Source organism: Myotis nattereri, assembly GCF_964212035.1.
Source record: "Myotis nattereri genome assembly, chromosome: 3".
Classification (NCBI taxonomy): Eukaryota; Metazoa; Chordata; class Mammalia; order Chiroptera; family Vespertilionidae; genus Myotis; species Myotis nattereri.
In genome coordinates, this window is record NC_138077.1 from 206,948,591 (window position 1) to 206,964,531 (window position 15,941).

The 15,941-nt window shown below is 57.5% G+C and overlaps 1 protein-coding gene across 1 annotated transcript in view; it reads right to left on the reverse strand.

Annotated features, from left to right (window-relative positions):
- The window catches only part of LOC308514917 (protein-arginine deiminase type-1-like), a gene marked incomplete at both ends in the record, with an annotated part of 29,508 nt that extends 14,790 nt beyond the window's left edge, over nt 1–14,718 (reverse strand). The window contains 4 exons of the mRNA XM_081085264.1: nt 538–599; nt 1,208–1,280; nt 2,425–2,605; nt 14,627–14,718. Of these exons, the coding sequence (XP_080941390.1) occupies nt 538–599; nt 1,208–1,280; nt 2,425–2,605; nt 14,627–14,718 (408 nt within the window). The remainder of the gene's footprint in view (nt 1–537; nt 600–1,207; nt 1,281–2,424; nt 2,606–14,626) is intronic.
- Between the last annotated feature and the right edge of the window lie 1,223 nt (nt 14,719–15,941).

Here is a 15,941-nt window from a genome sequence, read left to right on the forward strand (position 1 = left end):
ACAGACCCTGTGGTCCAGGCTTCCTCTCGGGGGTCCTTCTCTGCAAACTACATCTTCTACCCTCCAGGATGGCTTCCGGTACTTCCTGTGGGGTGCTGCCTTGAGCCCACCCCCGCCTGCCCCTCACTCTTTAGGGTGTAACTGGGCTGCCCACCCAGCCTCCTCCACTGGAAGCCTCGCCTTCTCCTCGCCTTCATTCAGTCAGTCAACAACCTTTATGAAGCACCTGCCATGTTTGGGGTTCCAAATGCCCCCCACGAAACAGAAAACCTACCAAGCAAGAGAACCAGCCCCAAGCCTAAGGTGGCATGAGAGAGACCCAGGGGGTAAGCTGCTGCCCATCACACAGTGTAAGTGACTCCCACTTGGCAGTCCCCAGATGGGTCCCCTGCACTGCTGGGTACCCCAGGCCCTCGGAGTCCATGGCCCTTCTGGAGGGAGGGCCCACCTCCCCCCACCCCATCCCACCCCACCCCACGCCCAGCCCCAGGTTTACCTGTCTACCGTGCTGGCTTGGGGTAGCCAGGAAAGCCTCACCTTGTCGCCTTGTCTCCTCTTTGCCTTGCCCTTGCGGGCTGTGTCAACATCCAGGGAGATGTCTAGAGAGGGATGGAGAGGAGTTGCCAGGGGCTCACCGGGCCCCAGCTTCTGCCTATAACATTCAGGTGGGGGAAAGCTTTGCCCCTCCCCAGGCCCCTGAGAAGTGGGAGGCCCTGTTCTGGGATGCCCTGTGGCAGCCCCATGTGGTGCTGGGTGTGGGAGGGGCCCACATCTTCGTGTCTTGAGATTCTTGCTCATCTACAGTTGCTGAGTTGGGGGCCCTGAGTCCCACGGTTGGGGACCAGGCCTGAGGCTCTGGGTGCTGGTTTCGTAGCTCTAGGGGCCAGCTGCCCTGGTGCTCAGGCTGGGGGGGGCACGTGGCTGTCCAGGGTGCAGTGCTGGCCTGGGGGTTCCAGTGGAGGTGACAGCTGGGACTCCAGGTGAAGGGGCCAGTTGTGGGTCTAGCTGTTGACACGGGGCAGTGCAGTTTCTAGATTCCTGTGGCCCTAAGTATTGCTGGGTCTCCATCCCTGGTGTTCTAGGGAGCCACACCCCTCAATGGTGGAGGAAGCTGGCCATGGGCTTGCACTCAGGGCCCCCCAAGACCCTCCACAGCCACCACGGAGGAGTGTGGGGATATACAGAGAGCCAGAGAGGTGGTACGTACCGACGCCGGTGAGGTAGAGCTCACTGCGGCCCAGGGCATGGTCCTCGCTCTGCCCAAAGTAGGAGACCTTCACCTGTGGGGACATGGTCAGCCCTAAGCCAGCACGGCCGCCCCTTCAGAGATGGCAGTGACCAAGGGTTTGGGGGTGACCCACACCTTCAAACACCCCTGCTTAGAGGCAGGGCAGGCCTGGGGTCCCCAGGTCCTCCCTGCTGCTGCAGGCCCATGTCTCACGGGCTCCAGGCTTGGATCCCAAGCTGCCTCCTCCAGCTAGAGAGGCTGTGGGTGCCTCCCCAGCTTCCAGGGCTAGGCAGGGTGCGGGCGGATTCTAGAGGGAGCTGGTGGACCCTCAGGAATTCATGGGGGATGTCAGAGAGAAAGAATGAGAGAAGGACCATCCATCACCACTGACTTAGGCCAAGTTACTCAAGGCCTCTATTTCTTCGCCTGTAAAATGGGAACAATGACCTCCATCCCATAATAGCAGCCAGTGGTGACGAGCTTTTCCCAGGATCCAGAACCCATGCCAAGTGCTCTCTCCAGGCCACTTCCACGCCTCCCCCCGCCCCCCCCCCCCCCGCCCCCCAGAATGGCCCCAGTAGACAGGGCCCATGCGTAATGCGGCCACCAGGGCCCTGTTGGCAGGCGCACAGCGCCTCAGCCTAGGAGGCAAGGTCTGAGCCCACGGCGGGCCCCAGGGCCTCTGTCTACCAAGGCTGCGCAGTCCCTGCGTTGTCCCTGCCCAGTCAGGTCACTGTGTGTGGTGGGAGGCCGGGGCAAGTTAGGAGGCTGTCATCTGAGCCAGAGAAGACCTCCCGATGGTTTAGGTGTGGGAGACGCTGCACGTCTACGTGCGCACCTGCGTCTGCCCAGGTGCGCGCACAGGTCCTGCCTGCACCAGCGTGGGGGACTTGTTAGGGCGTCTGTGTGTAGGTTGAGCACAGGATTAATGCGGGATGTTTGTGAACCTGACGGGAGAGCAGGCAGGCTGTGTTTTCAGGGAGAATTCATTCATGTGGACGTGTCACATTGGGCATGGGGTGGGCTTGCGTGTTTGGGGTGTCTACGGAGTTGTATCAGATTGTGTTGTGTGGACGCAGGTGTCAGAAGCCTTAGGGGGTTCGGTTGAGTCGGGTGAATGAGGTACGCTTTGGGGGCTCTTACCTTGGGTGCCGGTGGGCAGGTGCAGTCCCTTCCTGTGGGGAAGGGCCTCTTACCTTGAGATCATCTAAGGCCTTACTGGCTGTGTCCAAGGATACAGTCAGGTCCACACTGGTGTCCAGGGGCCAGTGGTCTTTGTCTGTGGGCACTGTCACCCGTGTTGGGTCGTAGACAATGAAGATATGTACCCCGGAGCTCCCAGAGACCCTGAAGGTCTTGGCGCCCTTGGGCACATCGCTGACAGAGAAAGCAGAGGGGCAAAGTCCGGGGCTCAGGAGTGTGACCACAGCAAGGCCACCCAAATGCCACCCCAACAGCTGGGCTGGGGAATGGTGGGCGAGGGCCACGGGCCAGGAGGCCAGCCTGGCTGGGCACTGGGCAGCCTAGGCTCCATCCAGCTGTCCTCTGACCTTCATGTGACTCACCCGGGCACATTACCCCCTGGCCTCAGTCTCCCCATCTGTAACACAAGGGGGTGGAGCAGAGCACAGGTGCTGAGCTATGTTTAAGTCTGGTTCTCAACCTTCCTCATGCCGCGACCCTTTAATACAGTTCCTCATGTTGTGGTGACCCCCAACCATAAAATCATTTTCGTTGCTGCTTCATCACTGTAATGTTGCTACTGTTATGAATCGTTATGAAAATATCTGATATGCAGGATATATTTTCATTGTTATAAATTGAACATAATCAAAGCATCGTGATTAATCACAAAAACAATATGCAATTATATATGTGTTTTCCGATGGTCTTAGGCGACCCCTGAGAAAGGGTCGTTCGACCCCCAAAGGGGTCATGACCCACAGGTTGAGAACCGCTGGTTTACGTACTAGAGCCCTTTCATCAGACCTCCCTGGGCGCCCTAGACATCAGACAGCCCAAAGGGAGCTGGGGCCCTGGCCGGGCTCAGTGGTTAGAGCCTCAGCCCACGGACCAAAGGGCTCAATTCCCAGTCAAGGACCTTAGTTGAGGGTTCACTCCCCACCCCCAGTCCAGGTGCCTGCAGAAGGCAACTAATCTGTCTGTCTCTCTCTCTCCCCGCTGCCTCTCCCCCTCCCTTCCACTCTCTCTGAAAAGCAATGGAAAAAAATATCCTCAGGTGAGGATTTTTTTTAAAAAGGGGAGATGGGGATGGGGCCAAGCCACAGAGTTCAACCCTCCATTTTACAGCAACCCCGAGACTCCAGGAAGCAGAGACAGCAAACCTCTGGACACCCCCACCCCACCGCACCCCACCCCAAGGCTTCCTGCTCTCATGCTGCCAACAGGAAATCCACTTGGACGACCACCTCCACTATCATTGCCACTCCCCGGGATCACTGGGCAGCCTCCTCACTGGTCTCCCTCCACCTAGGAGCCCTCTCTGGTCTGTTCCACACTCACATACGTAAGTCATATTGTGTTGCTCCTTTATGTTCAAAAATAGTGGATCCGTCACACTCAACAAAGTCCCCACAGTGATATACAAGGTCCCTCCTGATGGACTTCCTGCCCCTCCCCGACCTCCTCCTCCCCACTCTGCACCCCTCCCCCTTTCCCACTCTGCTCCAGCCACACTGACCTTCCTGCTCTTCCATGAAACTGCCAGACTGTCCTGCCCCAGGACCCTTGCTCTGGCTGCTGCCTCTGCATAGAATGGTTCCCCCCCCCCCCCCCCCCGCACCGCCCCAGGTATCCACAAGGCTCCCTCCCTTACCCTCTTCAGGGATTGGCTTAAGTGTTATATTCTCAATGAGCCCTCCCATCACCCCATTTAATCTGCAGCTCACCCCGCCTTCTCCCCCACTCTCCTGATACTCTGCTGATCCTGACTCATTCAGTTGATTGTTGCCCATCTCTCCTGCTGGAAGCTCACATCCATGAGGGCAGGGAGTGTGGTCTATTTTGCTCAGCGCTGTATCTCCAGCACCTATAACAGTGTCTGGCACGTAGTCGGTGCTCATAAGCCCTGGTTAAAGGCATAAATGGATTCAGGTACCTCTACTCGGCAGGGAGACTCGGCCCATCTGTACCCAGGAGGGATCTAGAACTTGGCTGGTGCCAGTACCCAGGGCAACTTCTCCCCGTCCACCTGGTACACCACACCCACCTGATACCCCAGGGCTCTGGGCTCTAGAAAGGGGAGTTGAGAAGCCCTCCGTCTGCCAGCCCCCAGCCTGGGGCGCTTGTCTGCCAGGCCTCCATCCACTCCTCACACACCAGTTGCTCCCAGCCACAGTGTAGGGGCTGGTCTTTCTGGGCCGTAGAGGAGGCGATGTTCTGCAAACTCCGGCCACAGGCACCCAGAGCGAAGCCAACAGGGCCTCAGAGGGTGCCTCTTGTCCTTCATCCCTGAATAAACCTGAACTGTACACCCTCTTGCTGAGCACTGCGCGAAGGCCCTGGGTTCCATGAGGGCCTGGGCCACGTGGAGCTCACGGCCTAGAGAGGAACCACTGCTTCTCCTCCCTATACATCAGGGCTCTCCACAGCCATCAGCAGGGCAGAGCCATTGGCCTCAAGGTCACCTCCCAAGATCAAGTCCACGTACATAGACCTATGGGGCGCGGCGACAGTGTTTTGGCCAGGTTCAAGCCTCAGACTAATGAAAGGACAGGGTCCTCTCATTGCCACGTGCAAGTCCCAGCTGGAGGTCAGGGCCCTCCCAGCGCAATTATAGCCAACGGCTGTGGTTGTGAGCTTGAACCTATGGTCCGAACATATGGCCCCACATGCCTTGTGATAGAGTTTGGGTGCATGTAGTTGAGTGAGGTTGGAGCTCACGAGAATGCTGTAAACAACTTGATCACGCCCCTACTTTGCCTCATGGCATCTGCTATAAAATAAAGATATGGCATGTGGGCGCTGGCGCTGTCTCCTCATCAGGGAGCAGCGTCCCACCGAGACCCAGCTTTCATTCTCTTGTCTTCTTTTCTTTTCTCAATCCTTTCACCACCACCCCCCCCCCCCCCCCCCCGCCCCCAGGATCACCCTTGGCTGTGCTGGCGCAGCCCATAGACCCACTTGACTGCAAAGACGCCAGGGCCAGAAGGGTCCTTGGATATATCTTCCCGCTTCCGTCCTTTCCTGGACCCCTGAGAACCCACCCAAATATTCAACATTCTTGGGGGTGGAACAGGCAGGCCTGGGAGTTTGGGTGAGTCCCAGGTTGCCCCCAGTGTGGTTGGCCTTGCCAGTTCTTTGCCTTGGTCCCTTTGGTGCAGGCCCCAGACACAACCAAAACCCCAAGTGCAGTGCCAGGCAAAGTAATGGCCTTGAAATATCCCTTTAAATCAGTGGTTCTCAACCTTCCTCATGCCGCAACCCTTTAATACAGTTCCTCATGTTGTGGTGACCCCCAACCATAAAATTATTTTCGTTGCTGCTTCATCACTGTAATTTTGCTACTGTTATGAATCGTAATGAAAATATCTGATATACAGGATGTATTTTCATTGTTACAAATTGAACATAATTAAAGCATCGTGATTAATCACAAAAACAATATGCAATTATATATGTGTTTTCCGATGGTCTTAGGCGACCCCTGTGAAAGGGTCGTTCGACCCCCAAAGGGGTTGCGACCCACAGGTTGAGAACCGCTGAACTACAGTCATTACCACCCGGGAGAGCCTGGCAGGGTAACTTCCTGATCTTGATCATCATTTCCAGGGTCATGCTGATGAGTCTGTGACCTCTCCCACCCTCTGCCCCCAGTGCCCTTCCCCCATCTTTGCGGGAGAGGGGGTAGAGAGGATGTGGGAGGGGCCATCTTTTGCATTCTTAAATATCCACTTCAAACACCCCCTTCTCTGTGGAGCAGGGAGTGGACTCTGTATGGAGTGTGGCCTCAAATCCCACCCCAATGTTCCTCCTCAGTCGCATGGATGTAACCCAAAGAGCTACTTCCTGGGGCTGTCGGGAGAGTCCATGAATTGATGTATTTAAAGTGTTTGGCACACAGTAGGTGCTTAATAAGTGTTAGGCGCCATCATTGCCACTCCTGTAACTCTTCCCTGTAACAGCCCAGCCCACGGGAGCCGGAGCCCGCGTCCTTTCCTCTGTCCCCAAAGCACTGGTTCGGACCTTCCTGGGGCCCTTCAAGTCCGTCCTTGTTGGCCAGAGCAGCTCCCTGCCTGACTCACGCTGCCTGCCCCTGCACCCCCTGCCCAGAGCAGGCCCGGTGCCCCAGGGCAGTAAAGAGGTACAAGGAGAATGGAGCCGGTTCTCAGAGAATCTCAGGAGAGCAGGCACGGAGGGTAGGACGGGGCATTGCACATCCACAGCCATGCCCACTTGCTTTGGCATAAGGAAAGCATGTTTCACGGGTAATGTGGGGGCGGGGTCTATCGGGGTGGTGTTTTCAAGCACTTACTCTATGTGCCAGGCACAAGCTCAATTTTTGATACCTGTGACCTCGCCCACACTTCACAACAACCCTCCCAGGTATGTGTTATTGTCCTTATTTAGCCGATGAAGAAATCTGAGAGGTTAAGGAACTCCCTAGGGTGAAAGAGGCGAGGAAGCAGCTTATTTGTCTTCTACTGCTGTCCTGGCTGACATTGAAATGAGTGTGCGTGCCCCGAGCGTGGCCCCAGCGGGACCAGGAAATGTAGGAAGGAGAGAAGAAAATGTTGACACTGCAGCACAAATTTCTGCTTAAGGGTCCTTGGGATCTGATAGGGAGGCCTAAGGCAGGATCTAGGACACCGAGGCAGGAGAGCCATGTTCCTCCCTCCCCATCTGCACACCTGAGCCTCACAGGAGTGAGGCCGTGCAGGCCAGGGGAACAGTGCTCCTGACTTGTGGGGCCCTGCCTGCCCCAGGAGAACGAGACTGTAGGGTATCTGCACAGGCCTTGGCTCAGAAAGGACTCTCGAAGGCCACCCGGGTCAGCCCCTGCCCAGCACAGGACTCCATGCTTGAACACTTCCCACGACAGGCAGCTCACTACCTAACACCCCTCTGTGCTTTGGAAAATCGAGTAATTAGAAAGCTTTTCCTTTTGCTTGGCTGGAACCTGCCTCTCAGAAGCTTCCACTCACTGGGCCTCCACAGGCCACACCTTATTTCAAGTTTACCATCTGGTTTCTAGGTAGAGGAGAGATACAGAGGTCATGGCAAAGTTCCTCCCATGCCATCCATCCTACCTGCCACTTAGACTTTACCAGCCCCTGGGGACAGAGTTTAGGGTCTGGTAGGGCCCCAGACCCCTGAACTAGGGTCTGGGCAGGGAGGTCAGAAAGGCACTGACCCAGTCTGCAGATGGGTGGGTGGGTAGCAAAGGACCAGTGTGCCTGGAGGGTTGCCCACGGCACTGTGCCAGGGACAGGCAAGGGCAGGAGGGGAGAATAATGCAGAATTGAATGGAAAGGCTGGAGAGCAAGCCGGTGGGCAGCCGTGGCTCCTCTCCACACCTGGACGGCCGCCTGCAGGCCAGGACCCCCCGGGGTGCCACCGCCCAGGTGTCCTGGACTTGAAGACCCCTGAACCGAAGCCACAAGAGATACCATGGGACCAGCCAGCAGGCCCCAGCAGATGGGGTCAGCTCTGTGGGCCCTTGTGCCTGGAGCTGAGACTCACCATGTCCGACTGGCCCCACAAACTCCAGTCCTGAAGGAAGGCAGCTCCCAGGGGCACATGGGTCTCCTGTTAGTGCTGCCAGCTGCTCAACACTCATTTCCTGAGCACCTACTGTGCATAGGGCAGTGGTCGGCAAACTGCGGCCCCTTGAGTGTGGCTCTTCCACAAAATACCACGTGCGGGCGCGCACGTACAGTGTGATTGAAACTTCATGGCCACACTCAAGGGGCCAAAGAGCCGCATGTGGCTCGCGAGCCGCAGTTTGCCAACCACTGGCATAGGGCATTGCACTGGGCACCAGAAAGGATGGATGAGTCACCCCAGGGTGACAAGGGTAGGGCCCACACAGAGCGGGCACATCGCAATCTACAACACACTTATCCTCCATTCCAATTCCACCCCCACGGCCCCTATATGCTGAGCAGGGCGGGGTAGGCGGAATTTTTCCTCTCCCCATTTTACAGAAGATGGACTGAAATTCAGAGGGAGTTTCTCCTTCCCCGAGATAACAATTATGGGTGCCTTATGCCTGCCATTGCTTGGGGGGTGGAGGGGGACGCGGAAGCCACACTCGGAGCCTGGAAGGAGGGCCCAGGATGGCCAGGCCTTCTTTTAAGGGGACCCCTGCCTGCCCAGGAATGGGGGCTGGGAGGAGGGGGGCAGCTTAGCCCAGGAGCCTTCCCGGCAGAGGCAAAAGGGGCTGGGACCAGAATGCCCCTGAGCGAAGGCCTCGAGTGGAGTCAGCGTCATGAATCACTTCTCCCCTCTCAGCTGGGTGTCCCATCTGTAGAATGAAGGCAAGCCAGCCTGCGCTCTGGGATTGTGAAATCCCTCATCTGCAAAGCGGGGTCAAATTCACAGGCGAAGTTTATCGCCATCTAGGAAGGGGGGAAGATCCAGAGAAGCTAAGCGATGGCCAGGTTCACACGGTCTGTGAGGACCAGCCCGACCCCGGCCGGCGGTGATGACTAAGACCTGTCCTGTTCTCAGCTGTCATCACGTGACTCTCATATCCCTCCAGCCCCACGGCCCACCCCCACATCTCTGAGCATCAGGCCCACTTGGCAGAGCTGAATCGCTGCTCAGAAGCACAGAGACAGGCAGAGCAATGGAGAGGACAGCACGTCACAGGGAAGGCATTCTGGGATCGAGGAGGAATCTCCATCGCCAGTGAGCGACACCCCCACTCCTTACATCTGGAATCTTCTCTCAGACCCTCCCGCCCACCCAGGGCAGAGGGGCGGGGTCTGGGAGGAGAAGAGAAAACTGGAGGTGGGAAGTGACAGGAGCTGGAGAGGGAAAGGAGAAGGGAAGAACTGGGGTGATGCCAAGACTGGAAATGATAAGGAGGGGGGCACAGGGGAGCGGCGATGGGGCCAGAAGGGGCTGATAGAGCTGAAATGGCGGGTGGCAGCAGGGGTCAGGGGTCAGGTAGCCCCCTGAGCTGAGGGGTGGCTGGCCACTGATGAACAGTATTGTGCGTCTCAAGAACATACACTCCACATCCAGAGTCTACAGCTCACAGACCTCTTGTGGTCCCGGGGAACTTATGGGGGACCTTGGCCTCCTATTTTCCAAGAACCTCAATTTCAAACATTAACACGTGCAGTGGAATGGGATGCGGAACAGGAAGGTCCTCATGAGGCGTGAAACCCGGGTCCCGGCCCGGCTGTCGGAACCTGCCAGTCACTGTGATTTACCCCGGCATCAATCCCATCATTAAATTACCACGTGAAGAGCACAATTACGCCTCATTGCACTTCTGTGCAAGTTAAAAGCCTTCATTTGTTCCTGAATAATTAAGGAATTACGAACATATTGGCCACGAGTTTAGAACTCTGTTCCGGCATTTTCTTGTTTTGAAATAAGGGAGCCCCAGAGAAGGCAGCCGCCTGGGTCCTCTCTCTGGCTCGTCTGAGAGGTCCCATAGCGACCTCCCCCTGCGCTCCTTGAATTCTAGTCTCAGATCCCAAGGGTCTCTTTTGTGTTGATGCTTTTGCAGGGCTGCGGGAGGCTTGGGGAAAATTCCAGGAGAATATCCCAGTCCCCTACCCAGCCAGCCTTCTCCTCCTCCATCCCGAAGTAAATGTTCCCAGCTGCCATCATGGCCTCCTGGGCAGACAAGGAGGGCCAGGCTGGACCACTGATGGATTCCCCATGTTGCCCAGCCCCTCTTTTTATGTACGCATCCTCTGAGGGCCACCTCCGAGCAAAGATGTAGACAGCCAGGGAAGTCTGGCCAACCTGGGTCAGGGTGGTGAGCTGGCCCTCTGGGGTGAGGGGTCAGGGTGGTGAGCTGGCCCTCTGGGGTGAGGGGTCAGGGTGGTGAGCTGGCCCTCTGGGGTGAGGGGTCAGGGTGGTGAGCTGGCCCACTGGGGTGAGGGGTCAGGGTGGTGAGCTGGCCCTCTGGGGTGAGGGGTCAGGGTGGTGAGCTGGCCCTCTGGGGTGAGGGGTCAGGGTGGTGAGCTGGCCCTCTGGGGTGAGGGGTCAGGGTGGTGAGCTGGCCCACTGGGGTGAGGGGTCAGGGTGGTGAGCTGGCCCTCTGGGGTGAGGGGTCAGGGTGGTGAGCTGGCCCTCTGGGGTGAGGGGTCAGGGTGGTGAGCTGGCCCACTGGGGTGAGGGGTCAGGGTGGTGAGCTGGCCCTCTGGGGTGAGGGGTCAGGGTGGTGAGCTGGCCCTCTGGGGTGAGGGGTCAGGGTGGTGAGCTGGCCCTCTGGGGTGAGGAGTCAGGGTGGTGAGCTAGCCCACTGGGGTGAGGGGTCAGGGTGGTGAGCTGGCCCACTGGGGTGAGGGGTCAGGGTGGTGAGCTGGCCCTCTGGGGTGAGGGGTCAGGGTGGTGAGCTGGCCCACTGGGGTGAGGGGTCAGGGTGGTGAGCTAGCCTGCTGCAGAGAGGGGTAGGATCTGCAGCACATGCTACAGGGGAGCGCTAAGGTTTTCTTGAGCTGAGACACCCTGGGGCACATGATTACTCAAACACAAATATCTCTCCAAAGCCCCAGTCCACTCTGCACCTGGGGGAATGAGTCACTTCCCATGATGTCACCCCACACGCCCGTCTCCACGGGCTCTCCTGGAGGGTTCAGACTCCGGGCAGCTGAGGTGACGGCGCCCCTCCTCTTCTGGGAGGCTCGCCCTTCCACCAGCAAGGCTGGAAAGAAACTCCTTGCATGGCCTCAGCTGCCCCTTGCATGGCCAGGCACCCAGCAAGGGGGTGGGGAGCCCCAAGTTCATGATCAGGTGCAGCCCTCTTCCTCCTAGCTGGCCAAGGCCTTGCAGTGAGCCTCAGGCTCCCCTTCAATCTCTCCCAGGTTGACAACACCATCCCCCTTTGTTCACCTCCCGTGACAATGCTGGGTCCCTCTCTGCACCCACGGCAGGCCTCGCCTGCAGGGAGTTCTCTAGGTCACTTTCAAACCAATCTGCTGCCGAAGAAGCTCCTGTTTCTAGTGCAGAGACGCAGTGGCTATGACCTTGTCACCACCACCACCGGGGAGAAGGTTCCTGGCGGGCTCTTGAGCGGCGGCCTCTCAGAGGGCTCACTCAGGACCCCGAAGCAGCAACCCCTCCCAGAGACACGCAGAGCCCGGCAGCTACGAGCATCCCAGGCAACATCCTCGTGCCCTCAGCGGGGCAGGGCCCGCACTGGAGCTGCTAAGGTGCTTGATGGTCCCAACGGAGACACAGTCAGCACCGTCCTCTGTTCCCACCACACGCACCCCGACCTGTCCTCTGTCCCCCACGCTCGGAGGCATGATGGAAAGCGCAGGAACCGGAGGACCCCACAGAGCCGTCACTGCTGTGAGCACTCTCCGCGCACAGGGCCCTGCACAGGCACGTCTCAGATACCCTCCTCCTAACCCATGACGGGGCGTGCCATTGCTTCTCCATTTGCCAGATGAGGACACTGAGGCTCAGAGATGGGCAGCAGCTTGCCCGGGGGCACTCTGCCATGAATGGGGGCAGCGAGGACGAGAAGCCAAGTCCGTCCAGCTCCAGAGTCTGGGCACTTCACCTCCACGCTGAACTGAAGAGGGGGCGCAACTCATCTTGTTGGGGCTCAGAGAGGGCCCGTGACTTGGCCCAGGCCAGACAGCAGGTCAGTGGCCGAGGGGAAGGCTCCCAGAGGTCCCCGCTTCTAACTCCGTCGGAGGTGACCTGGCTCCCAGTCAAATGCTCACCAAGGGCCTGAGGTTCTGAAATTACTTCCAGAAACAGCCACCCCATGGGATGAGAACAGGGGTCTGGAGTCGGGAAGATGGGGCCCACTAGGGACCTCTTCTCACCCCTGGGTGTTAAAACAGCGTTTCCGGAGAAAGTACAGGATGCCTCGCTCGATTAGAATTTCAGCTGAACAGCAGATTTTTAAAAATACAAGCACGTCCCATGCAATATATTAGACGCCCTTTATCCACAAGGGAGACGTTCCAAGACCCACAGTGGACCCCCAAAACCGTGTGGGTGGCATTTCTACATACCATGTTTTGTCCTACACGTACATACCTACGGTCAGGTTTAATTTATAAACTACGCACAATAAGAGATGAACAGCAATAACTAATAATAAAATAGGACAATTACAACAAGATCCTGTAATAAAAGTTATCTGACTGTTGTGGCCTCTCCTCTCTCAAAATACCTTGCGGCACTGTGCTCAGCCTTCCGTTTCCTGTGATGACGTGAGAGGACACGGGGCCTCCGTGATGAGATGCGAGGAGGTGGGCGCTGGACAGAGGGATGACTCACATCCCAAGCCGAATGGAACGGGGCAGCGTGGTATTTCATCACACTTCTCAGAATGGTGCCCAACTCAAAACATCCGAATTCTTTGCTTCTGGAATTTTCCATTTAATATTTTCAGACCATGGTAGACCACAGCTAACTGAAACCGTGGAAAGCGAAACCGCAGATAAGGGGGGAACTACTGTACTTTAAAAAAAAAAAAAAAGTCGCTGTGTATCTGAACCGCAACCCTCACCGGGAGTCTTCCGTGCTCATTTGCTCAGTCTGGCAACCCCTGTGTTAAAAGGGCAGGAGGCGAGGAATAAAGGGCGGCATAGGGAATCCAGTCATGATATCGTACGGAATAACTGTGGATGGTGTCAGATGGGCACTAGACTGATCCGGCTGGTCACTTCCTGAGTTCTATAAGTGTCTAACCACTAGGCTGTACGCCCGAAGCTAACATAATATTGCATGTCACTGGGACTGAAAAAAATGGACCCACTGGCCTTCCCAGGAGCTTGCCTGTGCTTTTGCCTCCCCCCCCCCCCCGGCTCCCCCGCAGGAGTGCACCTCCTGAACTCTAAGGGACCCCAGGAGACTTGCAACCAGGGGAGCAATGGGCAGCGACAGCGGGTCCCCCGAGCCTGTCCCCAAGGCCCTTTTTCTCTGACTCTCCAGGGAGCTGACAGCAGCCCCGCCTTCGCTCCCTTCTTTCGCAAACATTTCTAGAGCCAAAGCAGCTCTGCCTGGCCTCTCTCCTGTGGCTTCTTCTACCCGAGGCCCTTCTTTGTCTCACTGTCTCCAGCTTTAATAAACATACTCTCAAAAGCAGAAAGAGGGGGACATTGTGTAAAGGAGCAAGAGATAATGGGGTCTCTGCTGGCCACTTAGTTCTGAGAGAACCAACCCCACCGCAGGCCCCCCCCCCCCCCCCCGTATGACTTAGAGGCACAGTCTGACCTCCAGGGCCCCTGGCTCTCCTTCCCAGCCCTTCAACGGGGCCTCAGGCCACTGCAGAGAGAGGGTCGACCAGGATGGCTTCTGGGTCAGAGGCTCACCTGAGGCTGGGTGGGAAGCCGGGCCGGCATTCATTCACCAGACTGGGAGAGCGCAGGTACTGAGAACCAGGAGGGCCGTAGGAGCTCAGACCCCCACCGTGGAACAGCCCCAGCCCCCTCTAGGAGAGGGTTCCCTCTTGAGTCCCCATCTGCTGGGGCCCCAGCCCTATCTGTACAGCAAGATGGAATCCATAGCTCATCTGTCAGAGCTGGGAAGGCCCCCAGGGATCCTCAGTCTAACTCCATCAGTGGCCAGGTGGGGAACCTGGGGCTGTGCCAGGTCCCTGGACCTGCCTCCACCTGGGCAGAGCCAGGACAGGGAGGATTTGGGCCGACAGAAGCTGCTGCTGCTGCTGCCCCTCAGATGTCATCGCTGCCACCATGACCCCCACCCCCACTCCCATCGTGGCCAACACAAGCCCTGATCTTATTGCAAGTTCTTTTCTTTTTTTAACTCATTAAACCAGCCCCTAATTAGTCCCTCCTGATGCCTATCACCCTGGTTAGCCTCCAAGGATCCAGTTGCCACACACCTCACCCCTCCACCTCAGAGAGGCGAATTGTTGGCAAGAAACTGAGGGACGCCCAGCCCTGTTCTCTGGTTTGAGCAATTCATTCTGATGCTCCACGCACGCTCCACACAGACCCCAGGACGCAGAGCCCAGACCCCAAAGCCTGACCCCAGGGCTCAGAGCTGGAACCCTTGTCCAGGGGGCGCTCGAGACCAGGGTCCTGACCCTGGTGCCCACGAGCCAGGGCCCCAAAGTGGACCCGATACCCTAGAACCTCCCTCCCAAGCTCTACAGCCACCCCCACCTGCTCGGCTGTCAAAACAGGTACCAGGCGCCCATCCCACACCCACCCATTGCCTCTGCTCCTTCACTCTGCGGCCCGGCGAGCGCCTCTCGGGTCTCACCTGCGAACATCCACAAAGGTCTCGACTCCCACCACACACACCGCATGGGTGGGCTTCTTCAGGCTCAGCCGCACAGCCCTCTGCGAGGCCATCCTGCGCCCTGGCTCCCGACCTCCTCGCGCCCGGTGTCCCAGGTCCTCTCCCGGGCACCTGGGAGCCGGGACGAAGTGTGAGTTCTGATGGAACTCGTGCTTTCCTCCTCCCTTTTAATTTCACCCTGGGACCTGATTAGCCTGCCTGAGCTAAGTCCCCACCTCCTGGCCCCATGCCCAGCCCTCCTCACTCAGGCCTGTCAATCCGGAGGCCTGGGGAGGAGGCCCCAAGGCTTCTCTGGAGGATGGAGAAGGGAGTTTCAGCTCCTGCCCCTGGTGGGGAGCTCAGCTGCCAACACAGGACTACTGAGCTCCCATCAGCCCCCGTGCCCCTCCCCTGGCTCTGCCTCTCTCCTCAGACTCTTGGTGCCTGACCCCACAGGTAAAGATGTCAGCGTCCTCGGAGGGCTGACTACACGCACCAGGCACTGGCTAGGCAGTTTACAGATCTTATCTCATATGACAGGAGTTCAGGCAGCATATAAAGCCCTGTGAGGTCGGAATGCCTGGGCTCCAATCCGCTCTGCCTCTACAGCCTTGACCTTGGGTAGTTCACTTCTCTGCGGCTCCGGCTCCCCATGGAAGATGAAAGTTGTGGTAGGGGGATTGCGTGAGCTATGTGTGAGAGGTTCAGTGCAGTGCCGGGCACCTAGCTTTCAGTAAAAGAAATGCCAGCCCGACCTGGTATGGCTCAGTGGATAGAGCATCAGCCTACAGACTGAAGGGTCCCAGGTTCGATTCCAGTCAAGGGCACATGCCCAGGTTGCGGGCTCAATCCCCAGGAGGGGGCGTGCAGGAGGCAGCCGATCAATGATTCTCATTATTGTTTCTAGCTCTCTCTCTCTCTCCCTCTCCCTTTCTCTCTGAAATCAATAAAATATATTTTTTAAAGAAATGCCAGTAATTATCAGTAGTATCTCCATTTCACAGGAGGAGAATCACAGCTGCAGGTCACACAGATAGTAAGCGGAAGAGCCAGAGTTTGCACCCCGGGTCCCTCTGACTCCAGCACTGCCACCCCCCACAATGTGAGGGTCTGCCTTCCTACCTCAACTACAGAGCTGGCGCTCAGAGAAGGCGCTCAGAGCAATGGCCTGGGGAGGGGTGATTCGTTTCTGAAAATCCCCTCCTTTTAGCATTGGCAAGTGCTGGCTCCCGCCTGTGCTTGGGTGTTTATGGAACTTCATTCATTCATTTGACAGTCATTCATTGAGCGCCAGCTC